Here is a 24154-nt window from a genome sequence, read left to right as displayed (position 1 = left end):
TCGCCACACAAAACGCCACACATACAGCCTCTCCTGTGCTGGAGGATGCTGGAGGTGACGGAAATATGATGGACACGACCAGAGGATCTGACATTCATAGAGTAGAGTAAGACCGCGTATCTACTGCAGGAACGTACTAAATCGTCGTCGTCCAACGTATGTATAAGCCACACCGAGCCATACCGTCCCCACTAGATTACCAAAATATACAAACACCAACCGACACCGATGCCCGAGTCCACAGAGCGCCGAGAGCAGTCAAGGAGTAGGTAGAGATAGGTAAGATACGGCCGGACGAAAAACACAAAACACGCATCACGAAAAGCGGGCCAGACGTGAAAAGAAGTCAAGAGACGACGGACGGGGAGGTCAACTAGGCTAACTACAGTATCAATGTTCGTTGCGAGGAACCGAAAAGTAATCACTGATAGTAGATATGAACAAGCTCCAGGAGTCGACTACCAAGCCCGTACAGTAGGAGGTGAACCACACATCTAAGCGCGTTCGCGCAGCGCCAACCCAATGACTCCAAGGAGGGTGTATTAGTAGGGTTTCCACTAAGAGAGAGAAGAGGCGTATCCAGGAGATGCATGATTGGTGAGCTAGAACCGCGCGAGCGCGGGGCCCACAAATACAAGATGATGAAGGATAGGCATAACGGTCCCCTGGGTGGCTATTCGGCCATGCCAGAAAGACAGAAGGAAAGAGAGAAGGAAAGTCCAGAACATCGACTAGTATACTGGCGCAGCACCCCACGAAGGAGCACACCGCACATTTGTGACGGGGTACCCATAACCACCATACGTGTATGACGGATGGATCATCGACGCGTTCCGGGAAACTTTGCCATGTAGGCCAGGAGGCGGTAACGTCGCCGGGACGCCACCCGCCATTGCGTTCGCGATATCTTGGGCGGTGAGACCGTTGGCGTGGTACATGCCCGGCGCAGTGCCGGACGTCCTCGGCTTCGCCCTATATACGACCGGATCCTTCTCGGGGACCCATTCCGCTGGGGCAGGAAGATCAGGACACTCGGGCGCAGACGTGCGAAGGTCCCAGATACTGTTCTGGTCTTGGTCGGCGATGGAATGCTTTGGAGCAAGCAGGAAACGAGGCTCGGGGTGGGCAGGATCATCGCTTGGGCGAGAAGAGGTGAAGATGTCGTCTAGGATGTTGTCTATGGTCGTACGCTGATGCTCCCTGGTAAAGCAAACATCCCCCAGATTGACGTGCCAGGCTTCGATATGCCCAAGCCACAACTGCCAAACAGACGGTTTGATCGTCAGGTTGAAGTTGAGAACGGCCAACGCGTTGGCCTCCATGCTACGCAGCGTAGCCATGGGAATGTCCGTCACCTCATGCCTTTCAAACACAGAAATCAGCTACGACAGTACAGATGATTTACGTCTGAAAACTACTTACCAGGTCTTGAGGATGAAGGTGTGGTCATCTAACCACTTGTCCGCCATCATGAGGCCTACAACGAGGCTCCTTACGACACGATCTTCAATGGGTGCCCTGCCATTGTCCAAGAGTGCAGACCGCAGCCTGTACCGCGCAGCATCCTTCTGCGAGATGGGGGTACGGTGAGAGGCGCGAAGGCGGGTCGCATACCAAAGGGCGAGGAAGACTGCGGACCGCGGAAGCGACATCGCCGAAAGGATGTTCCAAACACGCTCGACGGCACCACCAAAAGCTTTGAAGTTGCGCCAGACTGCGATACGGCTGTGATGAAACGAGCTATGTTCAGCGAAGAGATGGCGATATGCATGGAAGAACAACTAACTTTGTGGAGTCATCATTGGGCAATTCACCCGTCATCACGTAGTCGTACATGTAGCACACAGCCCACTCGGTCAAAGCCACATTCTCCTGTAGCTTCTGGTCTTGGACCGTGTCGCGGCTGACCACCGTCGGGCTTGGCGTGTCGAAGAAAGACTGGCTGTCCTCTTCCATCGCGATATCCTGTTCAAGGGCCGACGGACAGCCAAGAGACTTCGCAGAGGCTCCACCGAAGGCAACCTGGTCCTGTGCGACCGTGCCGAAGATGATGGGAGACGACTCTTCAATGACCGGGCGATCAAGGTAGAAGTCTCCGCTCACGTAGCACGGAGGGGACATCTGCACAACGAGGTCAGGGCTAATTCAAATGAATAACGGAAGGTAAGAGAACACTCACGGAGACGTCAGATTCCTCGTCGCCCATAGCATCATCGATCAACTCCTGGGGCAAGGGACGGTCATCCACATCAGAGGCGCGGCGCCGCATGGATGCAGGGGACAGGTCTGGCTCCATCCGCTGTATGTCAGCCAGAGTCGGAGGGTCAGGGAAGGGCACCCTGGCGTGCTGATCCTGCGACGCCGCGTACATCCTCGCCCCGACAGATCCGAAGCTTCGCGGGATGTTGTTGCGAGTGTTCGCGTGCGCGATGGCGAGCATGGCTGCGCCAGACGAGGCGCCTTGGGTCCCCTCCCTCCCATTGTGCTCCCTATACACGTCCCTCGAAGGGCCATGATCAGACCACGAAGGCAGAGCGTAGTCTGGGGGTGACGCCAAGAACGAAGGCCTGTTGTAGTACTTGGTGGAAGTAGAAGGCATGACAGGTCTTCGTTCGTGGGGGAGAGAAGAGGGATTGCTGATCGTAGCAGACAGTGAGGGCTTTGAAGAAAGCGATGAAGTGACACTGAAGCTAGAAAAGCCCCGGCCTGAGAAAGGCACCCCGCCTGGCGGGAGGACGCTTGGGCACTGGTGAACGCTTTGTTCTTCGACTGGTGGCGTGCTTCGATGAAGAGGGTGTCCGAAACAGTCCCTGTGTCCGCGGCTAGACAACACTGAAGGTGCGAAGGCGGACAAGAGGGAACAGGAAAGCTGAGAGCTTGGTTGAAGAAAGGACAGGAAGGAAAGCAAGGAAGAGACGAACTGCGAGGCCCGGACAGAGCTCGAGCTGACGACGTCCGCAAGCCGTTTCCACAACACCCCTCCCACGCGCCGCTTTCCCACGCTTTTTCCTGCCACGCTTCCCCCGCCACGTCCGCATATGGGCCGGTTTCACCGCGAATCGTCTGGCTGCTCGCTTTTGGCACTGCTGCCCCTGTTCGAATGTTTGTGGCGTTCAACCATCATCATCATGTCCTCCTACGCGTTCGAAATCGCTCTCTTTGGCGAATTCTTTCCAAATGATCTCAAACCCATCCTTAACCGCATCGCTATGAACAGCGACTCTGCCCAACAAATGCACTCCCGCGAGATCGTCTTTGAGCCTCTAGACATGCACCAACAGCGCGAACAAGGTCAAGAACCAGTCCTCTTGCGTGCTCGAAAAGAGTTACTTGAAGCCGACTCTGGATGGTACGTTTCTTCTGCATCTGTCTTCTTTTTAGGGTGCTCGCAGGTTGCGGAGTCAGAATGTTCAACAGGAAGCATTGACGGGCTAAGGTTCAGGGGACTGATGCGTGTTTTGGTTGGTTAGGCAATTGTATACTTATCTGAAGCCAGAGAGTGTCCGTGTGCATCCAGAGGCGACAGTGAGACCCTGGGCGATCGTTCAGGTCGTAGGAGATGCGCTCAGCTTCGCATCTGCTCTGGGTTACGCGTGGGTTTCCTCTTTATTGTATAACATGCAATTGACAGCTAACAACGCACTCAAGTCGACGTTCTCAAATATACAAACGAGGATATATGTTCAGACGAGGAGCATTGGTGATACAAATGTTTCAGCAAGAACAGGTGTGATCATCGACACCTTCCATTCCATCATGTCTCAGATTCTGAATGATACTCCAGATAGACCCAAAGACTCAGAAACCCGCCCCTGCTCACGTGGATACTCTGTGGGAGGTCGAGGTAAAGACTGCAATGCCCGTACGAGGCACACAAGAATTTCCCCTCAAAGCACATATTGAGAGCGTCATCGAAGTGCAACGCTTCATGAAGGGTCTGCTCGATCTTCGCAGGCAAGACGTATAAATTCAATTCAATAAATCAAGACGACGAGGCCCCTTCAGCTTGCGATAACTGGCTCCTCTTCATCACCAGACTCGCCCCAATCGACCTCTTCCTCTTCCGCGTTATGTGAACCGCCCTGCTGTCGCATCATGTCCAGCAAGGCAGCGTAATCAACCGGACCCACGTCTTCCTCGCCCTCAGCGTCCTCCTCTCCCTCCGCATCCTGTTCTGCGCTATCACCTCCATCCTTCACAACAGGCTCATCTTCCACCTCGTCACTATCCTCTCCATAACCTCCGATACCGACCAAAGGCTCCACCACATCCTCGCCGTCATCATCGTCACTTCCATACCCTCCGAGCAAGCCCACTATAGCCTTCTTCCCCGCCTGCACGTCCAACTTCCTCCTCTTCGCCGGTCTCTGCTGAGGCCCGGTATGCATCACTATCCGCTGCTCTTCAACAAGCATCCCTCTGAACGCGCCGTCCTCATAGACCTCCACCGTCGGAAACTCGACAAACTGTTTCCCCTTCAACACAGCCGAGAATTTCTGCGTCGCATCTAGCCTATGATACCTCGTCCGCTTCGTCTTCGGTTGCTGCTGCTGCTGGCTCGCAACAAACGCCTGCACCTGTATCTGCAACTGCGTCTGTCCCTGCATCCCGCGCATCGCAGCGACCGGATCGTTCTGAGCGGCCATATAGAACTGTGGAGGCGTGAATGCGTCGGGAACGTCCGCGTCTGGGAGAACGAGCGGTGCGAGCCACGGAGGATGCGCGTTGTTCTTTTTGGATTTGGAAGAGATGTGGGACTGGAGGAGGGCGAGGAGCGGGGTGTCGATGTTGTTCCGGTGCGTGAGGAGGGTTAGTGGTATTGGCGAGTCTTGGGTGTGAGAAGGGTTGACGGTCGGGTCTGGTGGAGGGTAGATTTTGAATTCGATGGTGAGGAGCGCGGTTTTGTTTCTGCGCGTACCATACCATGCAATTGCACCGACCGTCGATTAGAGTATAAACGAGTGATGAGCACGAGGAATTTTAAATGCAACACACTTGAAATCCCAGCTCGACTGGTTCAAAGACCGTCTCTCCATCCCAGCCGGCAACATCTCGACATCGACATCCCTCGCCTCCAACTGCATCTTCAAAATATCCCTCTTCGTCCTCTGTGCCGCACCTCCCCCTCCGCCTCGTCCCCTTCCTCCCCTTCCTCTCCCTCCACTATCAAACCCCCGTCCCCGACCACCACCTCTCGTACCCATACCCGCACTCACACCCACATTGACCGCATACCCCCCTCTGCCAATCTCCCTCCCCCACCCCTCCACCCTCCTCCCCATCTCCTCCAAATACACATAATCATCCATCAATTCCCCGAGCCCATACTTATTCATCGGCACGTATTTCGCCCTGTCGCGTTCGCCGGAGCAGCCCGTAGCAGATTTGTGTGCGGTGGAGCAGGACAGGGAGCAGGTGTGCGTTGAGCAGCGGGGGCATGTGTATTTGGATGAGGGGGAGTGACAGATTGAGCAGGGGCCGAGGGGGCGAGATAGGGGGATCGTGGTGGAAGTGGTGGGAGGAGGAGGAGGTGCGATAGGAGGATTCGAATTACTTGTAGAAGCTGTAGAAGGGCCTGCAAGGCCGGACTCTAGAGGATTAGACTCTGCCATGGTAGCGACTCGCGAGCTCAGAGACACGCAAGTCAAAAAAAATTACTTGAGCCTGAGCCTGAGAAGAGACGGCTGGCGAGCGAACGGCGACTTTGTGGTTGAGACGCGAGCAAGTCTTCGCGACGCGCTCTGGCGCTTCGCGGAGAGCAAAATAATTGATGGGCCCCGCCACAGAAGGAACGACAAGGATGTCAAGGTGGCACACGACTCAAACCCTCTCCACAGCGTCCGAATCGATGTCTACTTTTCTTGCTCTTAAACCACCAAATGAGCACTCAGCACTCAACACTGGACTCATCCGCCAAAAGGGCCCAGCGACCAACTAACCACATACGAGCCAAACTTCTCACTTAGTATTTATATCTCTGATCCCGATCCACTCGGCGGTCATAAAAGGTGTCACAAAAAATCAAAGAAGAAATGGATGGATGATGGTGATAAATGATGATGAGATGATGAAAAGAGTACAACAAAAATCAGCAAAAATTAATGCAACGTTCCCAACGCCTCCACCACCTACCCTCCCTCCCTCCACAATTGCGAGTCTAACTAACTAACTAACAACACACAGAAAGATGATGGAAGTGCGACCATGAAAATGGTCGCTAAGAAGGTAAGAGATAATACATACAACCCCTTCCCTAAGCCTAAAGCCTAAACTCATGTGAATAGAGTCGACGGCTGGCACGAAGGTTGCGAGCCTCGCCTGGCTATGTGGCGAGAGAGCGTGGAGCGACTCGGTGCCGTGAGCTCAGATATCATCCATCCCGAAATCAATCTCCACCTTCTCGCCAGGCTTGAAAGCGGGAAGACCTACACCAAGAAAAAGGATGTCAGCCAAATCACACGATCACCACCAATAGCGAAGCTGCAGGAAGAGGAATAGGAAGAGAAAGAACAGCAAAAACACGGCTGCGCAAAGAATGAACCCGAAACAAGAACTTACCAAGATACGGGCAACTCGCACACCTAAACGCATCCCCCAAAAAACAACTCCCACAGCTCGACGTCGCCTTCGGCGCCGCCCTCGCCGCCCCCGCCAACCTCTCCCTCTCCGCCTGCTCTCGCTCCACCTCCTTCGCCTCCCCATCCACAATCCCATCCAGCATCACGACCTTGCTCGACCTGAGCTCCTCCGCCTCGAGCTCCGCGAGCCCACACGTGCAGTTCTTGCACGCCTTCTTGCGGCGGGGCCCACCGTTCGCCGCAGAGCCTTTGGAGACGGGCTCGCATGCCTCGGGACGTTTCTTGTCGGCTTCGGTGAGGAGTTGGTTGGCGTCGATGGAGGGTGTGGAGGGGGAGGAGGTCAGTGTCCAGAGCGCTTTCTTTGACGCCTTGCGCTCGGGGTCGATTCGACGTCGAAGGGCGAGCGGTGCTGGGGACGTCTTTGAATTGAGAGTAGCAGTAGTCGTAGCAGTCGTAGAGGCAGCAGCGGCGGCGGCCATCGAAGACTTCGTTTTGAGCGAAAACGCAACGCCGGGTATATGTGCCGGTTTCTGCGCGATGACCGTCCCTTCGACCGGAATCGCAGAAAGGACGTTAAAGCCCGCGAGGGTGAGCTCGGAGGGCAGGTCGAGGAGGGATGAAGTCAGGTTGAGGAGGTGGAGCGTTCCGAGTGGGGAAAGGCCGTCGAGGAGCTGTGTGAGGAGCTCTGAGATTTTCGGTTTCAGGCCTTCGTATTCCGGTGGGGAGAGCGTGACGTGAACGGACGAATAGGCTCCCGGGGAGAGCACGGTGGCTATAGTTATTATTATGGGGTGTGCGATTGGTCGGTGTGTTACAGATTATTTTATGAGAATTTTCAGCAGGGAGGTTGTTCCCCGTTGTCGGTTTCAGGACGAGAGAGCGTGCGTGCATGAGCATACCGTTCCGAATGAGAAAAAACGTAGAGGCAGAGGAAAGTGTGAGATCGAAAACTTACCTCCATCCAACAACCTATCCAACATCTGCCTATCCACCTGCCTCGACCCCTCCAGATCCGACACAAGGCTCTGATACTTCCCATCCCCAGCCGTGCTGAGCGAACCGATAGCGAGCGCCGCGCCTTTGACTGTGACTGGCACGGCCGCGAGGACGGGTGCGGGGTGGTACTGCTCTGCTGCGACGGGGGAATCGTAGATCGCTGCTGGTGCCATGTCTGTCTTTCTGTCTTTCGTTCTTTCTCTCTGAAGCTCTTGTTCTGGTTCTTGATGTCTGGGTGTTACGCAGCGAGCGAGCGAGCGATGTGTGGTGTATCGTGGTGGTAAGAAGACAAGACGAATCAGACCTCAATCGTCAATCGGAGGAGCGAAGGAAAAGAGGCTTGGATGGATAGCCGAAGGCGAACTGGGACGGAGTGCAAACGGAAGTGGAGTCGCAAAGCGTGACTGACCAAGCACCCAAACTGCACTTTTCACTTGACTGGGGGGCCACTAATCAATGGCCCCGGCAATCCGGCGCTCCCTCACCATCCATCCAGATATCCCCGATTCCGTTCGCTCCTCCTCGGCCTATCCGAAGCCGCCAATCGTTGCTGTGGTGGCCGAGCCTGTACAGACCGGGGAGAGATATGACGGCTTCGCGAGTACCTGGATTGCTGCTTCCAGTGCTTGTGTATGTCCGCACGAACAAATTCGAACGATGAAAAAGTTAAAACAGGGACATAACATAGACAAAGTCACTGATTGGTTGGTTCCAAAGCTACATACACAAATTACGCTCGCCCGCCGCGATGAGATGAGTACAATCTACACAAAATAATATAGGTACGGTAGACCAAGAGAAGAAGAAAGAGCTGCATGCATGCACGGCATCAATCAACAAACAGTCATCACGACGATATGATACAATAATCAATCGCCCACAACAGTGAGTACTTGAGTACTGCAGGGGAACTGCATAACCAAGAAAAAAAAAGCGTTCATCCAAGAAACCCAAACGTCCAAGAGACCAAACCTCACCCTCACCCCTCCTCCGACACCCCATTCGCCCCCTGCACCGCCTGTCCACCCACCCCCGCCGACGGATGATGCATCTCCCCCGGTGGCGGCGCCATAGCCGGATCCCCAGGCGGAAACGGCGGGGGCACCATCATCGCGCTCCTCACTCTAAAAAACATCATCCTGAACCATTCCTGGTCCGCGCCCGCCTTCTCCTGCTCTGCCGTGATATGCTGCAACTGTTGAATCTCGTTGATCCACGCCATGTGCCAGTCCACGTTGCCGTTCTCGTCCATGTCGAGGTCTTCGAGGTGCAGGTTCAAAGGCGGGGGCATGAATCGGATGCTGTGTGGTGGGGGCGGCATCATCGCGAAGCCGCCGGTAGGATCGAATCTGTGTTCCCGCCGTATCGAAACGTGCAGATAACCAGATGGATGGATGGATACACGGACGGACGGATAGATCGACACAACGGAAGACCGAGCAAGCGCAAGCGAGCGAAGCAAACAAGACAAACAAACACAAAACGCGTCAGCCCATCGATAACACCCACCCAAATGCAAAGGAAACGGGTGAATTACGAGTAGACATACGGTGGGTACGGCGGCGGATAAGCAGCAGGACGCGGTTGGCCGGTTTCGTCCGTCTCCATCGGCGGCGGCGGCGGTGGAGGAACGTACTGTGCGTGCGGATCGTCGTAACTCGGCACACCGTCGGGCGCGTACTCGTCCACGTCGTCCTGGCTGCCTCGTCCCCGCTGACCGCCGCCGCCGCCGCCGCCGCCACTACCACCCCCACCGCCGTTGCTAGAGCTTTTGGGTTTCTTCTTCCGTATTCGGTGCACGCCGGTGCGGGGGTCGACGTTGTCGTTCACGGTCCAGTAGGAGCCTTTGCCGCGGTCGGTGAGTGGTCGGGCGACCTTCTCGAAGCAGGGGTTGAGCGAGAGATTGTGTCGCACGGAGTTCTAGAGGGCAACAAATAAATAAAAATTTCAATAAAAGGAGGTGAAGCAAGAGAAGGTCAGAGTTATGATATGAATTTCAGACGACGGAGGGACCAGGCAGAAGAAAAAGGGGAGTGGGGTTGGAGCCGAAGAGCCAGCGTCGAAAGTTTGTGCATATTGTGGTTGGCAAAACAAACATGGCAGAACAGCGTCAAACAGCGCGAGTCGCGTCGGACCTCATTTATCATTTGCATGATGACGCTGCTCTACTCCCACCCGCCCCTCTCCCATTCTATGTACACAAATCGAGAACGAACGAAACTTACCTTCCATCCAGATGGCGCTGACCTGAAGTACGGGAACTAGAAACGAGACGAATTCAGTGGCGCATCGTCAATGCCAGCAATCGAATGGCACGTACCCGACTCTCAATCGCATAATATATATCCTCCAACAACAACTTCTGATTCGGCGAGCCCTTAATCGCATACCTACCGTCACAATCAGCATCCCTTCCTTCCTTCCTTTTCCCCTCCCCCCTCTTGCATGGTAGTGGAAACTCACCGTATAAGCGTCGAATACGGATAAAACGGCTTACTCCCGGGCGGCCCATCCCTCAACGAATCCAGATTAATCGGCAAGCCGCCATTAACGTCGTTCGGCCCCTCGGGGTAATACGAGTTCGGCGGGGGCATGTCGTGTGGGTGGACTGTAGCATGAACAGGAGGAGGGGGTGCAGCAGGAGGGGGTGCGACTTGCTGCTGCTGCATGTGTTGGGGCGCGACCGTTGGCGGCGGTTGTTGTTGGGACGCCGCCAACATGTCTTGATCTTCGTCGATATTCAGTTTGACTTATTTCGTGGGGGTGAAGGGTTGGGCTTGGTAGTGAGCTAACTAGTACTTGAGAAGGGCGTGGACGATGAGCGCTAGCGGCGAGCCAAGTCAACAATCGCAGCTTGCTCTCTCTCTGTGGCTTACGTCACCCGTGCGAAAACGTAGCTCGCTTGAGCTGCCTCAGCGCACGGGCCATGTTTCGCCCCCAGACCATGTTCTCCAATGAAATCGTTTTTATCGCCGTTTGCGGTGAATGTTGCGAACGTCGGGCGCGGTGGGAGGATGCGCTACCCGACGCGTTCACGTTACGCGTTGTTTGTTCGGTCACGACGGATTGTGCTTATTTACGAGGACAAAACAGGCGCAAGCGGGGCGCATACAAGGGCATACACAAACAAACGTTGGTCGCCACTGGCGCTGGGCCACATATCATTGTGCGTAAAATAAAATATCTTACCGTTGCAATACTCCTTAACTCTCTTCGACAATTGGTCCATGCCTCGTTCTTGTGCTTTATGGCAGCTTCAATATATACCAACTGTAGACAAAGTTGTCTTTTAGCAGTGAAGGAGGTGCAGTTCGCCGCTCAAGCACTTCATCGGGTTACATTCGTCTGCTCGGCCGAACCCAGGTCCTCCTCCCCTCTAATCGACGCTCTGGGCTATTACTCTTCTGCAGGTGTGCCTCAACAAAAAGGGTTGCTCTCAATGGGGCACGGTGCGGCTCGCCATCGATTCCGCAGATGGTTTATCGTCGAGCGTGTGTTGTTTGATGCTCCACAAGCCACCTTTCGAGAGCTGGTCGTCGAACGTTCATTCGCAGCAGCCAAGCATACCGGTGCGCAATTGATGGAGAAGACTTCATTGATCGTCGAGGGGCGGTCATGGGGAGCGTATACAAAGATGTCTAAAACTGGTACTAGGGTTAGGACTAAATACAGTAAGATGACCTCATAGTTCCGGTCTCTTTACCGTGCGACCCGACGAACGACTGCACGGACGCGCGAGTCGAAAAAAGCAATAAGCGAACCATGGCGAGCACAACAGCCCCTCCCGACGCGTCGAGCGCACCGTACTCGATCCACGTCTCTGTGCCCCCACGGCTATATATCGTGCCAGGGTGGGCGATGGTGGTGGGGACGTTGATCGGGGGCGTGCGAGGCTCACGAGCGGCGGGGCTCCGATTCCTGGCAGAAAACGCGCACCGACCGCCACGGACGGTGCAGGGCTGGTACTTCTACAACAAAACGAAGAATTACCGGATGATGCTCGCGGGGCTGCGCGACGGGGGGTCGCTGGCGGCGAAGCTGGGATTCATAGCACTGGGCTGGGTGACGTTCGAGGAGCTGCTGGACCGGGCGGGGTACGGAGACGTAAGAGAGATTGGAGCAGGGGTGGGCACGGCGGGGCTGGTGGCTGGCGTATGTAAGTGGGAAATTCACGGGCTAGGCTTGTGTTTGATCTGTGATGGGGGGACGATAGGCTGATTGGACCGGACAGACCGATTGCCACTGCGGACGACGTACCAGGCGGGGGTGGTGGGGCTTGTGGCGGGGGGGACGATGCGGGCACTGCGGTTCATGGGCGAGGGGATGGAGGGGCAGCGTCGGGCGATGTCGAGGGAGGTGGAGAGTGCTGTCGAGGAGGGTGGCGAGGAGAGGGGACGGGTGGCGAGGGATGACGCGGGGGATTCGAAGCTGGAGAAACAAGCGTAGAATGGGAAATTGACCGGCAACGGGCGGGACGGCAGCACCACCTGAGGAGAGGGGCTCCATGGCGTATATAAGGCTCGGATGTGGTTGAGACCGCGCGCAACGCACGCCGACAGTCCCCAGGTTGTCCCCAGCAATGCTCAAATTCTTCCCGTCGTCGTTCGCGGACCAGCTGACGCCGAGGGCGTCGGTGCAAAGCTCACACCAGGCGGAGCCGAATCCGTTCGATGCGAGCCTTGGAGCGGGGGCCCAGGCCCCTGCGGCCGGGCAGCAGTCGACGACGCAAGGAGCGCCTCCCTCAAGACATCATCTCCTCCAGACGCACTCGTATCTCCAACCCCCGCCTGCTAACACCGCCGGTGACCTCACTCCTCTCGGTCTGTCCATCGCCTTATTCTCCTTCTCCACGTGATCTCACCCCTCCTCGCAGGCCCACTATCTCCATCGGTTGCAAACAGCCTCCAGTTCGGGACCTCTCTCCCAACCACACACCTCTCTCTGAATGCACCAGACTTCAACATGCAGCTCCCTCCCGCTAAATCTCAGGTCGCAAAGAAGGTCTCCCAGCACTCCGTCAAGTCCTCTGCCTCCTCTTCCGGTGCCTCCTCAAACTCCACCCGCTCCGGCTCCGCACACGCGTCCACTTCAAACCTGAGCAACACCCCCGCCGCACCCGCCTCCTCCAAGGGCCAGATACACGTAAAGCTCATCGCTGCCCGCGGTCTCAACGTAAGATCGATCAGCGCACGCCCATACGTCGTCGTCGTCTTCGAGCAGAACGAGTTTGTCAGCAGAGACCCCACAGACGAAACAGACAAGGAGGTCAAGGGCGTCCCCACAAATCTCTCTCGTGCCTCTTCTTCTATCGCCCTCAGCACCCTCGGTGCCATCGGCAGCAAGGTCCTCGGCAATGGCGCTTCTACCGCCTCTTCGTCCTCCACCAACTCTGCAAAGTCCTCCCTCTCCGCACAGAGGCCCGCCCCCGCTCACACTCCGGCACTTGGTGCCCTCGGTGGCCGCATGTCTGCGCACAACCCCGTGTGGAAACACGAGGTCTCCTTGTGAGTTTTCATTATCTCCCCTAACCCCTCCATCGTTCCCATCTCACTCCGCCCCTCCTCCTAGCGACGTCACCTCGGAACAGTCTACGATTGCCTTTAACATCTACGACCGCTCGCATGAAGAGCACGATTTCCTCGGCAACGTCCAGTTCAGACCCGTCCTCGTCCACGACCACACCGTAGACCAATGGTACAAGTACGCCCGTCCTTCTCTTTGCTTGCGCCGTAACACCCTCTGACTGATCCCGCGCTCGTCCACCCAGGCTCCAGCCGCTCGAGAACGAACTCGTCACAGGCGAGGTCCGTATACAGGTCACTTTTGAGCAGAGCAAGGTCCGTTTCGTCATCATCTGACCCTGAGCCGAAAATGCGGATCACTGCTCTGACACTTATTTCCCCACACCCGTCCTGTCTACAATCACATCTTCTTGATGCCGATTCCAGTCCAAACGCGCTTTGACACCACGCGACTTTGAGTTCCTCAAGCTCATCGGCCGAGGCACCTTTGGCCGGGTTTTCCAAGTACGGAAGCGGGACACGAAGAGGATCTACGCGATGAAGGTGCTGTCAAAGAAGGAGATCATCGCCAAGAAAGAGGTGGCGCATACCATCGGAGAGCGCAAGATCCTCCAGCGCTCGCTCGAATCGCCCTTCCTCGTCGGACTCAAGTTCAGCTTCCAGACAGACTCGGACCTGTATCTCGTCACGGACTTCAAGAGCGGAGGCGAGCTCTTCTGGCACTTGCAGAAGGAGACCCGCTTCTCGGAAGAGCGCGCGAGATTTTACATTGCGGAGCTCGTGCTCGCGCTGGAACATCTGCACAAATACGATATCGTCTACCGGTCAGTCTTTTACCACCATCGTTGTGGCGTGTGCCCGACTCACACGTGTCTTTCGCTGCACAGGGACCTGAAACCAGAGAACATCCTTCTGGACGCGACAGGCCACGTCGCGCTCTGTGATTTCGGGCTGTCGAAACCCGATCTCCGGGCGGACGAGCTCACGAATACGTTCTGTGGGACGACGGAGTACCTCGCGCCGGAAGTCCTCCTCGACGAACACGGCTACTCGAAGCTCGTCGATTTCTGGTCCCTCGGCGTGCTGCTCTTCGAGATGTGCTGTGGTTGGAGTCCGTTTTACGCAGAAGACACGCAGCAGATGTATAAGAATATCTGCTTTGGCAAGATTCGGTTCCCGAAGGGTGTCATTAATGAGGATGGGAAACAGTTCGTGAAGGGGGTGAGTTAAAAAAAGCCCACATAAATTCTCTCACCCCACACTTTTTATTTACTGATTCCTTCCCCGCCACCGCCACACACAGCTCCTAAACAGGAATCCGAAACACCGTCTGGGCGCCGAGCGCGATACGGCCCAACTGAAGGAGCACCCGTTCTTCAAGCCCATCGACTGGGACGCGCTCGCTCGGAAACAAGTCACGCCGCCCTTCAAGCCCGTCGTCGAATCGGACGAGTCGACAGCGAACTTTGATCCGGAGTTCACCTCGGCGGACGTGAGCGAGGTCAACTCGCAGATGGACCTCGACGAGGACGACCCGTCGGGCGATTGGGTGCTCTCGCAGTCCGTGAACGGCACGGTCTACACGCCCAATGGGCCATTGGGCAGCGATCGTAGTCCTGGACCGAATGGGATCGGTGGTGGTGGTGGTGGTGGTGGTGGTGCCGTCACTCCGAATGGGGCGCCGCCGCAGCCGCAGGGGATTAATATCACGAAGAAGAAAGGCGGACGGGATCCTGGCGCGAGTCCGCCGCTGACGAACAGTGTGCAGGAGAACTTTAGGGGGTTCACTTATTCGGGGGAGAACGAGAGCGTGATCGCGAGCGCGGTGGGACGGTTGGCGATGGATGAGCCGGAGGAGGAGCAGGCGGTGGATGAGGAGGGCGTGGAGCCGACGACGGACGACGAGGCAGAGGACGATGCGAGTTGTGCGGGACGGTATGCGAGGCGGAAGGGATATCTGGATGATGATATGGATGTATAACACGTGCAGAAGTTAAGGTCTTCTTTTCCGTGAGCCTTTTGATTTTTGAGCGTTTTGATTTTTCGATTTTTTTTTTTGATTTTGTTGAGTGGATGATGGAGAGTCTGGTCGCCCGCCCGTGCAATGCAACGCAATGTATAACGCGCTTCCTACATACTTTATTCCCCCAAGCATTTCCCCTTCTGTATTGTCGTCGTCGTCGTCGATGTTGTTGTTGTTGTTGTCCATCCATCTCGCATATCATCCACTCCCCCCTTGCCGCTAACCACCCACGCCATCTCACCTCGTATAGTACCACCCACCGACGCGGACACCCCAATATTTCATCCCTCTCAGGCTATCTACTGATCCTTTCCTCCTTTCAATCCTTTTCCTGCCATCGAACTATAGTCTATCCCGCATCTTACCTTGTGACTTTTTAAACTCCTGATCAAAAGCTGTTCTCCTTTTTCAAACTTACACTTACTCGCCGGTTCTGGTTCTGGTTCTTCATTCGTGTTTCGTGTTTCGTCGATACTCAATCAAACAACGCTTGTACTACTACTACAGTAAACTTGAACTCAACACGAACATCAGACAATTGCGGCTCGTCTGTTCGCGCCAGATGGCTTGCCATGGGCGCCTTCGTTTTTCTCTTTTTCTCGGCTGTTTTCTTTTTTTCTTTCTTTCTTTGAACGGTCTGCGGTTACAATAAGACTGATGAATCATATAATGATGTTCCTGGTCCCTACTATTACTAAAGGGTACCAGGTTCTTCTACATGAGTTCGCCCATGCATGTTATTTCCTTTCTTGTGAGCTAGTAAACCACCCTCGAAATTGACGATAAAGCGCCCTCGGAATATTTATCACATGGTGCCGCCCCACCAGGGGACATACTCAGAGCGACGACATGAAAGAGAAGAAAGCGGCGGTAGAGTACATTTCGTAAAGAACGTGAACTTGAAGGAGCTGCTGAAGGACTACTGTGACGATGTCGTGATTGCGGATAGGTGAGTACTTGTTTTCCGATCTCTCGTCTTGAATCTTGACTGTTCACTTCATCTGGGGCTGTCTCTTCCAACACGGTTTACGCGACAGACGCACGCATAAGTTATGAACTTTTCTGTTTTGTTGTCTGTTTCCTCTCAGGCTTTCCTCGTAAATTCCTTCCGATCGGACCCGAACCTACCCGGACCTTTCCTTCGACGCCACCCGCCACCGCCACTGCAGTTCAATCCAAACCCGACCCGACGCTCTTTCATAACTTATCACTTTCTGTTTGTTCAAGTATTAGTAGTTTCCTCCGAGTCGTTCGTCTGCGGTAAACTATAATTGTCCCGACCGAGTCAGACCCGAAGGCACAGTTTTACTTCGCTGTAAGTATGCCCTCGGGCCTCTCAATAATGGATCCAGCTTTCGAACTCTAAATTATTCCGATTCAATCAGCGATCGCGAGGTCGCGGTATGGGGACCTTTACTAGCCGTGTCTTTGAGTTTTGAGTAAGTACCTTAAAGACTTACAGACAGCGAACGGGTCATGCACGATATATAGGCTTTGAAGGCTAGTAGTCAGTACCGTAAGTGAACTAAGAACGCGTCCCAATTTCGTTCCAATTCAGCGGCCGCCGGTCGGGGCGATTCAGACCCCAATGAGCTCGAGAATTACCTTGCTTGAAGGTCCTTCCTACCCCCGTAATTCCTCAGAATCGTCCCGGAAATAAACAAGGACAAACAGCGGACTTATTTTGTGGCACCGGTGTGTGGCGCCGCAGAGGGTCTACTTTCAGACGTGACTGCAGCGATTCAAATGCAGACGTTGATGTTCACGAATCAGTCTCGCGCTAGACGGATAACTTGCCGTCGGACGCAATGAGGGCCCATACCGTTCGCTGCCTTGACATTTGGGCTCATCGGCCTCTGCTTTGCCTTGGAGGAATCTCGAGTCAACTTGACTGGATCACAGAATGTTGACAATGACTGGGCCCGCCGGGCACGGCGTAAGCACTCCCAATCCCGTTCAAGAACATGCGGTATAGAGCAGACCAGAAGTGCTTGTGCAAGTTATTTACCAAGCAAGGTGGCTGCTGCCGAAGGTAGCGCTCCCCCAGTATGTGACCTGTCCACTGGCATTCATTTCCCCCACACTGTCAGTGTCAATGGCTGCGGCAGCATGACAATGACATGGCACGATACATCCGACCGCACCGAAATTTGCCGCGATTACTACCAGGATTACCACATCCTTAGTCGTCAAAATTCCGCAACAGCGCACGACTTTCGCTCGTGACTCTGGAGTTCTGCTCACCCCCGCACTTGGTTACGTGTAAGAGTCAGGTTCGTCTGAACAGATTAATCCATGCATCCAATCACGATTTATCCAATTGCCCCCCCAAATACTGGCCGTATGTAACTTACGATGGATTTAATATAAAATAAGAAGCGAAGTATGTAAGAGTACTTATACCGAGCGAATGAGATAGTACGGATACTGTAACGTTACAGAAGGGTGTCTGTGGTACCGTACCGCAAACGATCGATATGCGACATGAGGTGAACGTAGGTTAGGGCTAATAAACAAGAGGACACGTATGATTTTGTGAGCCTGACCATGGACGGCGCGGCGAGAGCCAGCGATTAAGTTATGTATTAGCCGGCGAGGATGTGGGCAGGTAAGGTACATATATACGAATCCGAAAGTAAAGAAGACTATTGAGTGCGACAGAGAATGCGTGAGAGGGACAGAGACAGAGAACTATAAGATAAAGGTCGTATTGTGTTAGGCTGCCTGAAACCACGTAAGGTAGAGTGAGACTGTGCCCGGCGGAGGATGAAAGTAGTAGTAGAGTGGGTGAATGTATGTGAGTGTGGGTAGAGCGAGATGTGGAGTGTGGGTAGCGCGGTCCCGAGTGCGACGAATTGGATGCGGAGAGCGAAAGATGGTTAAGTAAAAGTAGACGGGACAGGAAGGAATGCGAGGCGTGGGCTGAGAATGCGAGGATATGAACAGTGAGAGATGACCAAGAAAAGGTGGAGAGCGACTGAGATAAGGAACCAAAAACAAACAAATAAACAGCAAAAAAAGCCAATTATGAGGAGGCTATGCTAGGGAAGACACGGGCTACTACCAGTCATTGAGCCGTTTACAGTCCGGCCTCGATAAATTGACGCCACCGCGAAGTAGCGGCGGAAGAATCTTGCCGCCAAGAATCGTATTCCTCACGATGGGCTCGACTTCGTGTGTCGACACGCGACCGTACCACACTCCCGCGCCTTGAGGCATGTATATCTGTTTCACATCGATGCACAAGTACGCGCCACATCCATGGTCAGCCTCGCGTTCGAAACGAGAAGAAGGTGAGTCTGTTTAGAAGAAGGTAGGCCGTTCGCCATAGGCGGTATGAAGCGGTATAAAAGTGGACAAAGGGAGGATAGGGGTAAGAGGAGCGAGATAGCAGCGATGATGACAACAGGAAGGCTGAAGATGGCGAACAAACGGATGATTGAATAGCGAGATGAACTCACGATGACGTTCCCCGCGTACTTGTGGCCACCTATATGTGACGTCTTGAGTATGAGCGCTCGTTTAGGATGCCCATGCGCCGTTTCGTGCGTTGACTTTGGGTTCTCGAGCTCCTGCAGGCGTCGAAGCATCTCCGCCTGCTTATCATCCTCGGAGTCGTCGAAGTCCTCAAGTGGCGATCCCTCGAGGTAGTCGAGCTGTGTGTGGACTTCCCATTTCTGGCGATGAAGCGAGTCGGAGAAAGCTAGAGGCAGGAGATGGCCGGACAAGGGAAGCGAGGGTCAATTTGGGAAGCGCCGGGAGGACAAAGGGGGAAGGAGCATAGAGATGTGAGAGGCGAGGTGGTGAAATGGGGAAGGTGGGAGCTATACCGACAACGTACCGTGTTCTAGTTTGGGAGCCACGACCGCACAACGAACATCTCTCCGTCTATGGGAACCTTCACATCCAAACCCGCGGTAATCACACAGATGATAGGGCCAACATTAGGAACGGGGCCGATCCATCATATCAGATAATGGAAGAAACCACGACTCACAGATCAGGATAACACACGAGTACGGGATCACCCACGACTTGAGCTCGTTCCCCTCAGGCAGCAGCGAAGAGGATGAACCGAGACGGGAGACGGAAGGGTCGACGGAATGCTCCCAGAGCTCTCTTGCGCCCTTGAGCGAACGTGGGACCTCGGCAATGACTTTGTAATCCGGGAAGACGAGCACGGTCTCGAGCGTGTGGTCGTGCGAGAGCGTATCATGGCTGCCGTTGAGGATGGAGACCTTCGTGGTTTCGTTATCCCTGAATATGCCGGAAATGGAGGAGACAACGGAAGAGGCGTCGAGGTCCTTGAGAGACTTGTCAGGTGTGCTGGGCGCTGTCGTTCCGGGCGTTGTGGACGGTGTGTTGAGCGTCGTAGAGCTGAGACTGATGGGCAACGTGGCGAGCGCAGAGGGCTGGCCGGCGTCGACGGCCTGTAGATGGTGTGCGAGAGAGCCCTTCTCGTCTGTAACGGAGCGCGCCCAGTCTGACTTGCCAGTGGAGATGACGACCTAAACGCGTCGAGGACGGTTCGGAGTTTCGAGGCAAAGTTATCAGATAAGTGACTGAGCGATTGATTGACGCCACGAGCCATAATGGCGCACCTGGCGGCGGTATGGCTTGACGGAGCCCAGCATGTCCGACGTGTTGTCTATCATCGACGATATTTTCTCCGGGTACTCTTCGTGGCCTGCATTAACGGTAAGTCGATGGCGACGACGAACAAGGTGTGTGCTCGCCTTCCTCGCATGGATTCGGGCAATTCCTGCAGTCCGCCAAAGAGACGGGGACGCCAGCCTGCTCGAGTGCGGACGGCGTGCTCCCGTCCATCTCATAGTCGAGAGGCGGGCCGAGGACGATGGCGCGAAGAGACCTGAGGGCGTTCATGATGTTGCTGAGGCCGTGGGCATGGACGGTCGGGCGTCTTGCCTCGGATACTTATACTGCGCTATAGGAGGGGGATTTCGAGGTGGGGGAGCGGCTCTTTCCTTGTCTGATAAGATCCCCAAGGCGTCCCACATCGCCGTACCGCCGGCTCGGTTAACTTTCATCTCTGTCCTTCGATCAGACCTTGATAATTCACATCGTCCCACGCCTGACTTTAGGTCCACACGACCCTCATCGTTCTCTCACCGCAGACAAGAACACATCTGCCCTCTATACGGCACTACCAGCTCATAATATCCAGGGCTCGGTATGCAGATGGCGAAGCGACCTTGACACCGCAGTAAGCGTCACCGGTTAGCTCATCGCCGTCTTATGCTCCGACTCGTCCGATCCGCTCCTGTCGACGGACCCTCCGCCGTCATTCAAATCTCCAAAAAAAAACTGGCCATTTCGCAAGTGCCAATATTACCACACGATCCGGGTCTGTCCAGCCCTGGAAACGGGGCTCGACCTTCGCGCGAATTCTCTGCCTGCGTCGCGATAAGACCGTCGTCAAATAAACCACACACCGGCTCCTCCATTGACATCTGACAACCGACAGCGACGACGGCAGGGGAAGGAGAGTGCTCAGAGGACGCCGTCTACGTCGTTCATCCTTGTTCTGCCCAGCCGGAAACTTCTTACCATCCATGGAACGGTGGACGTCAACTAGTCAATTGTGAGGTAAGACGTTAGTAGCAGCCGTGCATACGCACATGGGAGGAATCGCCCGACAATCAGTTGCAATTGCGGGGTAAGTGGTAACTAACACTGCTTGGGGCCATGCGCACCGATGACTCTTCTGATTCCAGACACCGAGCTCAACATCCATTCCTCTGGGATACGGCTTCCCGAAGCGAGCTCGATGGTCGTCGGCCATTCTAGCCATCGAGACGACGTCCAGTCGGTGCCAAGCTATTGTCGGGGTATTGGTAGACTCGACTTCAACTTCCCTCTGGCATTATATATTGTGGTGGCATACTCGGGCTTCAGCGTATTATTTCCCTGCTCGGTTTCTTCTGGGAACAGCTCTAGAGAAATCGTCTATAGGCTGTGCGCGATGACCCTTTCTGCCGTCGCAACCTTACGCTCTCCATGCATGCGACACAACACAGCTCCCAAACCCAAAATTCGTGTCATCTCTGTTTCGTTTCACGCATCTGTCGTCAATCTTCTGTACTAAATCGCCCGCGGCGGCAACCATACAACTGTCGCAAATAAACGCAAACGCTCGACATCATGATCCCGACTCATCATACCATCCTACCTACTGTAAGTAGCATGCATCTGCCAGATCCATCAACGCCACGCCACACCCTCCTGCCAACGGATGATACGATACATACACGCACAATTCCTCTCTATTATACAGCTTAAAGCTTACAATCATATCTCCATACGCCATATCTAAATTAACCCGTCAGCATCGCTGACTCACCGAGCGCTCGGAGAACCTTGAAGTAAACGCTATGTAGGTGAATCATAGCCAAATCATAGCGATGCGGTTCATATTCCAAAAGTCTTGAGACTTGCTGTAAGCTACATGCTGTGCTACGGAGTACAAAACGGAATGAAACGAGAAAAGAGGAGAAGATGGGAACAGAGGAGAGAGGAGAGGGAAACTGTACCAAAACCAAAACGATACTTGGATCGAGCAAGGCCCAAACAATCAATGCATGGGCATGTGCAGAACGAAGGAACGAGATAAAAAAAGGAGTGAGAGTGAGGGAGGAAGCAAACGGAACAGAATAACCAAGCACGAGCACGAGCACGAACAAAATCAAGCATCTCGCCAGTCTTACAACGACACGAACACGAACACGACCCGTTCTGGAGCGACATCCTCCGTCCACGATAAAATGTGGATAGTATCAGTATCAAAGGAAGCCACAGAGCCTCCTCACAAACGACTCCCCCTCTGTATCGTCGGGGTATAACTAGAACCAAAACCAAAAAGCAGAACAAACAGACCCCTATCCCACACCACATCCCACACCACATACCCACATAAAGCAAATCCACTGCACATCTACCCACTTGCTCGCCCACCCCTCTCCCTCCCATCTAGCCATACTCCGCATCCGGCAAAAACGGCGTCACCAAATCATAAACATCCGCATTCCCACTCCTATACCCGGCCTTATTCCCCTTCCTCCCAAACAACTTCCTAACCCCAAAATACCCTCCAACCCCCCTCCCACCCGCCCTCTCGCTCCCCTCCGCGCCCTCCACACTGCTCACCACCCCATTCATCCTATCCTGCGGATAACACCCCTCGACCATCTTCGCCAGCTTCCTCAGCCCGCTCGAACTGTCGCCCAGACTGCGTCTCGCATCGTCCAGCGCGCTGAGGAGGTAGTTCGCCATGGAGGGGAGGTTGATGGGCAGGGAGGGAAGGGGGGTGGTGTTGGTGGGGGGGATGGTGTAGATTTTGGAAAGGGCAGAGTCGCCGTCGCGCAGGAGGGCGGGGAGGGAGGAGAGCGTGTAGGAGAAGGGGAGGGTGGAGGTGTCGCCGTTTGTGTATTTGAAGACGTGTGGGTGAGTGGGGGGTGGGGCGTGGTCGATGGTGAGGTAGAGGATGGTGCGCCAGTCGGAGGAGGATTGATGGATCTATGAGACAAAGTAGAATAGACGGACACAAACCAAAAATTAACATTCCACATCTCGTCATGCTCCGAAGCACCAACTGCCGCCTCTGCAGTCCACGCAATAATTCGAATAACTGACGAAAATGAACACTCACGCGAACGAACTGAATCACCGTCCGAAGCTTCAAAGCCTGTTTCGTGATCGCCATCGCCTCCAACGCAGGCTCGATCCGGGTCGAACTCAGCTGCGCCATGAGCTTCAACAGATGTCGCCACGTCGGCGCCTGGATATGCATCGGCGGGCACTTCCCATACGGCAACGCGATGATGTTCGGGATCGGGTCTTTCATGACCATAGGGTTCAGACCTATCGGTGGCGGATGGAAGCCGAACGCTGTGATCATAACGAACGTCGTCATAAGGAAGGAAGGGATTCAAAAAACGTCCGTCAGTCCAGTCCGTCAGCTATTCGGCCGTCACTTTGAGCTTCCCTCAAAGGAACCGAGAGACCAAAAACGAAACGAAAGGCAGACTCACAGACGCCTCTCAACAGCTCCGCCTCCACGAACTGACTATTATTCCCCATCCCCGGTCTCGAACCCGAATGTTCCCCGGCCCCGTCCTCGTCCTCATCCACAGGCGACATCGCAAACATTGATGAAGATATTGAGTTCGGTCGATGTCCATGGTTCCTCGGTGCCATCAGCGTCTTGGGCGCAGGCACGACCTCGGCGCTGGAAGACCGCCGAATGTTGACCCCTGGAGAGGGCGCGGACAGCGGTGAACTGGTAGGACCGTATTGAGACGGCAAAGAGGCAGTGGAATGGTGCGACTGGTGGCCACCATCACTTTGGCCGTCTTCGGTGCTGCTTGGTGTGTATACCGGTAGCTGACCTGAAACATTCATAGGGGGAGTGGCGAGGCGAAAGCGGAGTTTATGTTTTTGGTAAGAATAATAATAAATTAGTTAGCGAGTGCACGAGGGAAGGGGGAGTGAGGTCATGGGCGGCCGAAGCAACGGGAATAAAGAAGATTAGGAAGCACGAGGATGATTGAATTGGGGAACGAGGAGGGCATCAGATATGATGACTATTCCACGTACCCGTGTGTATAGAAACGGCATTATTGTAAAACGGCTGCTGCTGCGTACCATGTACCCGTGGGGATGGTTCCTCAATCGGCGGTTTCAGCGCGAGCTCTCTCTCCTCCTCTGCGGCCAACTGTCGAGCCAGAGCCTCGTCGTCGAGGACCTGCTGCTGTGGATTTGGGGCGGGCGCAGGCGGCAGTGGAGGTGCGGGAACTGGGGGTGTCGTTTGGGACTGTGAGGATGCTAGCGAGAGGAAGCTGTCGTTCCTATTATTAGACCAATCCCGTGTCGGAATGCTCAATAAATGTGGCGAAGGCGGTGAAGATTGGCGACGACTGTCGGGGGATACAGAACGGGAATGTGATTGGGTGGCGGTGGGCGGAGCGGTGAGGGATGGTGATGGAGACGTGGGCGTGAAAGTGGGGAGTGGAGGCAGT

General features: G+C 54.7%; 9 protein-coding genes across 9 annotated transcripts; 4 read left to right on the top strand and 5 right to left on the bottom strand.

Moving 5' to 3' along the window:
- Window positions 1-69: 69 nt before the first annotated feature.
- Window positions 70-2926, bottom strand: STEHIDRAFT_120655 (uncharacterized protein). Its single transcript, XM_007303017.1, has 4 exons — window positions 2180-2926; window positions 1787-2121; window positions 1423-1725; window positions 70-1362 (listed from the first exon to the last, which is right to left on the bottom strand). The coding sequence occupies exons 1-4, from the start codon at window positions 2597-2599 to the stop codon at window positions 732-734; spliced, it is 1689 nt and encodes a 562-aa protein (XP_007303079.1). The 5' UTR covers window positions 2600-2926; the 3' UTR covers window positions 70-731.
- A 202-nt stretch (window positions 2927-3128) lies between these two features.
- On the top strand, window positions 3129-5238 carry STEHIDRAFT_95733 (uncharacterized protein; the record flags this gene model as incomplete). The annotated part of the gene is made up of 4 exons (XM_007303016.1): window positions 3129-3349; window positions 3471-3593; window positions 3649-3727; window positions 3785-5238. The coding sequence occupies 4 exons, from the start codon at window positions 3129-3131 to the stop codon at window positions 3965-3967; spliced, it is 606 nt and encodes a 201-aa protein (XP_007303078.1). The 3' UTR covers window positions 3968-5238.
- Window positions 5239-5951: 713 nt separating this feature from the next.
- Window positions 5952-7971, bottom strand: STEHIDRAFT_120653 (DUF689-domain-containing protein). The gene is made up of 3 exons (XM_007303015.1): window positions 7534-7971; window positions 6559-7350; window positions 5952-6425 (listed from the first exon to the last, which is right to left on the bottom strand). Exons 1-3 carry the CDS (start codon window positions 7745-7747, stop codon window positions 6364-6366), a joined length of 1068 nt encoding a protein of 355 aa, XP_007303077.1. The 5' UTR covers window positions 7748-7971; the 3' UTR covers window positions 5952-6363.
- A 582-nt stretch (window positions 7972-8553) lies between these two features.
- On the bottom strand, window positions 8554-10168 carry STEHIDRAFT_55479 (uncharacterized protein; the record flags this gene model as incomplete). The annotated part of the gene is made up of 5 exons (XM_007302335.1): window positions 8554-8923; window positions 9112-9494; window positions 9800-9835; window positions 9895-9964; window positions 10038-10168. The coding sequence occupies 5 exons, from the start codon at window positions 10166-10168 to the stop codon at window positions 8554-8556; spliced, it is 990 nt and encodes a 329-aa protein (XP_007302397.1).
- A 1151-nt stretch (window positions 10169-11319) lies between these two features.
- STEHIDRAFT_95726 (uncharacterized protein) lies at window positions 11320-12395 on the top strand. The gene is made up of 2 exons (XM_007303014.1): window positions 11320-11730; window positions 11806-12395. The coding sequence occupies exons 1-2, from the start codon at window positions 11337-11339 to the stop codon at window positions 12018-12020; spliced, it is 609 nt and encodes a 202-aa protein (XP_007303076.1). The 5' UTR covers window positions 11320-11336; the 3' UTR covers window positions 12021-12395.
- Window positions 12396-12448: 53 nt separating this feature from the next.
- Window positions 12449-15648, top strand: STEHIDRAFT_77541 (kinase-like protein). Its single transcript, XM_007302416.1, has 6 exons — window positions 12449-13078; window positions 13143-13274; window positions 13342-13411; window positions 13523-13920; window positions 13984-14317; window positions 14400-15648. Exons 1-6 carry the CDS (start codon window positions 12537-12539, stop codon window positions 15075-15077), a joined length of 2154 nt encoding a protein of 717 aa, XP_007302478.1. The 5' UTR covers window positions 12449-12536; the 3' UTR covers window positions 15078-15648.
- Window positions 15649-18179: 2531 nt separating this feature from the next.
- Window positions 18180-19627, bottom strand: STEHIDRAFT_54902 (uncharacterized protein; the record flags this gene model as incomplete). The annotated part of the gene is made up of 5 exons (XM_007302298.1): window positions 18180-18344; window positions 18581-18822; window positions 18961-19017; window positions 19117-19445; window positions 19515-19627. Coding segments are annotated over 5 exons (906 nt in total), but the record flags the coding sequence as incomplete, so codon positions are not given.
- A 1145-nt stretch (window positions 19628-20772) lies between these two features.
- Window positions 20773-21267, top strand: STEHIDRAFT_146477 (uncharacterized protein). Its single transcript, XM_007303013.1, has one exon. The coding sequence runs from the start codon at window positions 20836-20838 to the stop codon at window positions 21223-21225; it is 390 nt and encodes a 129-aa protein (XP_007303075.1). The 5' UTR covers window positions 20773-20835; the 3' UTR covers window positions 21226-21267.
- Window positions 21268-22106: 839 nt separating this feature from the next.
- STEHIDRAFT_54465 (uncharacterized protein) lies at window positions 22107-22839 on the bottom strand (the record flags this gene model as incomplete). Its single annotated transcript, XM_007302271.1, has 2 exons — window positions 22107-22652; window positions 22786-22839. The coding sequence occupies 2 exons, from the start codon at window positions 22837-22839 to the stop codon at window positions 22107-22109; spliced, it is 600 nt and encodes a 199-aa protein (XP_007302333.1).
- Window positions 22840-24154: the final 1315 nt, after the last annotated feature.

The sequence above is a fragment of the Stereum hirsutum genome, assembly GCF_000264905.1.
Source record: "Stereum hirsutum FP-91666 SS1 unplaced genomic scaffold STEHIscaffold_5, whole genome shotgun sequence".
Lineage (NCBI taxonomy): Eukaryota > Fungi > Basidiomycota > Agaricomycetes > Russulales > Stereaceae > Stereum > Stereum hirsutum.
The sequence above is the reverse complement of the archived record's forward strand: the minus strand, read 5'-3'. Positions and strand labels throughout refer to the sequence as shown.

Excerpts from the sequence above, each read along its gene's own strand:
- STEHIDRAFT_146477 (XM_007303013.1), top strand. The coding sequence starts at position 20,836 with ATGACTCTTCTGATTCCAGACACCGAGCTCAACATCCATTCCTCTGGG.
- STEHIDRAFT_77541 (XM_007302416.1), top strand. The coding sequence starts at position 12,537 with ATGCAGCTCCCTCCCGCTAAATCTCAGGTCGCAAAGAAGGTCTCCCAG. Across the intron at positions 13,412-13,522 it reads TCACTTTTGAGCAGAGCAAG|TCCAAACGCGCTTTGACACC; the intron begins GTCCGTTTCGTC and ends TGCCGATTCCAG. Across the intron at positions 14,318-14,399 it reads GGAAACAGTTCGTGAAGGGG|CTCCTAAACAGGAATCCGAA; the intron begins GTGAGTTAAAAA and ends CGCCACACACAG.
- STEHIDRAFT_120653 (XM_007303015.1), bottom strand. The coding sequence starts at position 7,747 with ATGGCACCAGCAGCGATCTACGATTCCCCCGTCGCAGCAGAGCAGTAC. Across the intron at positions 7,351-7,533 it reads GGATAGGTTGTTGGATGGAG|CCACCGTGCTCTCCCCGGGA; the intron begins GTAAGTTTTCGA and ends TAATAACTATAG. Across the intron at positions 6,426-6,558 it reads TGCGAGTTGCCCGTATCTTG|GTCTTCCCGCTTTCAAGCCT; the intron begins GTAAGTTCTTGT and ends TTCTTGGTGTAG.
- STEHIDRAFT_120655 (XM_007303017.1), bottom strand. The coding sequence starts at position 2,599 with ATGCCTTCTACTTCCACCAAGTACTACAACAGGCCTTCGTTCTTGGCG. Across the intron at positions 2,122-2,179 it reads ACGAGGAATCTGACGTCTCC|ATGTCCCCTCCGTGCTACGT; the intron begins GTGAGTGTTCTC and ends CTCGTTGTGCAG. Across the intron at positions 1,726-1,786 it reads CCCAATGATGACTCCACAAA|CCGTATCGCAGTCTGGCGCA; the intron begins GTTAGTTGTTCT and ends GTTTCATCACAG.
- STEHIDRAFT_95726 (XM_007303014.1), top strand. The coding sequence starts at position 11,337 with ATGGCGAGCACAACAGCCCCTCCCGACGCGTCGAGCGCACCGTACTCG. Across the intron at positions 11,731-11,805 it reads GGGGCTGGTGGCTGGCGTAT|ACCGATTGCCACTGCGGACG; the intron begins GTAAGTGGGAAA and ends TGGACCGGACAG.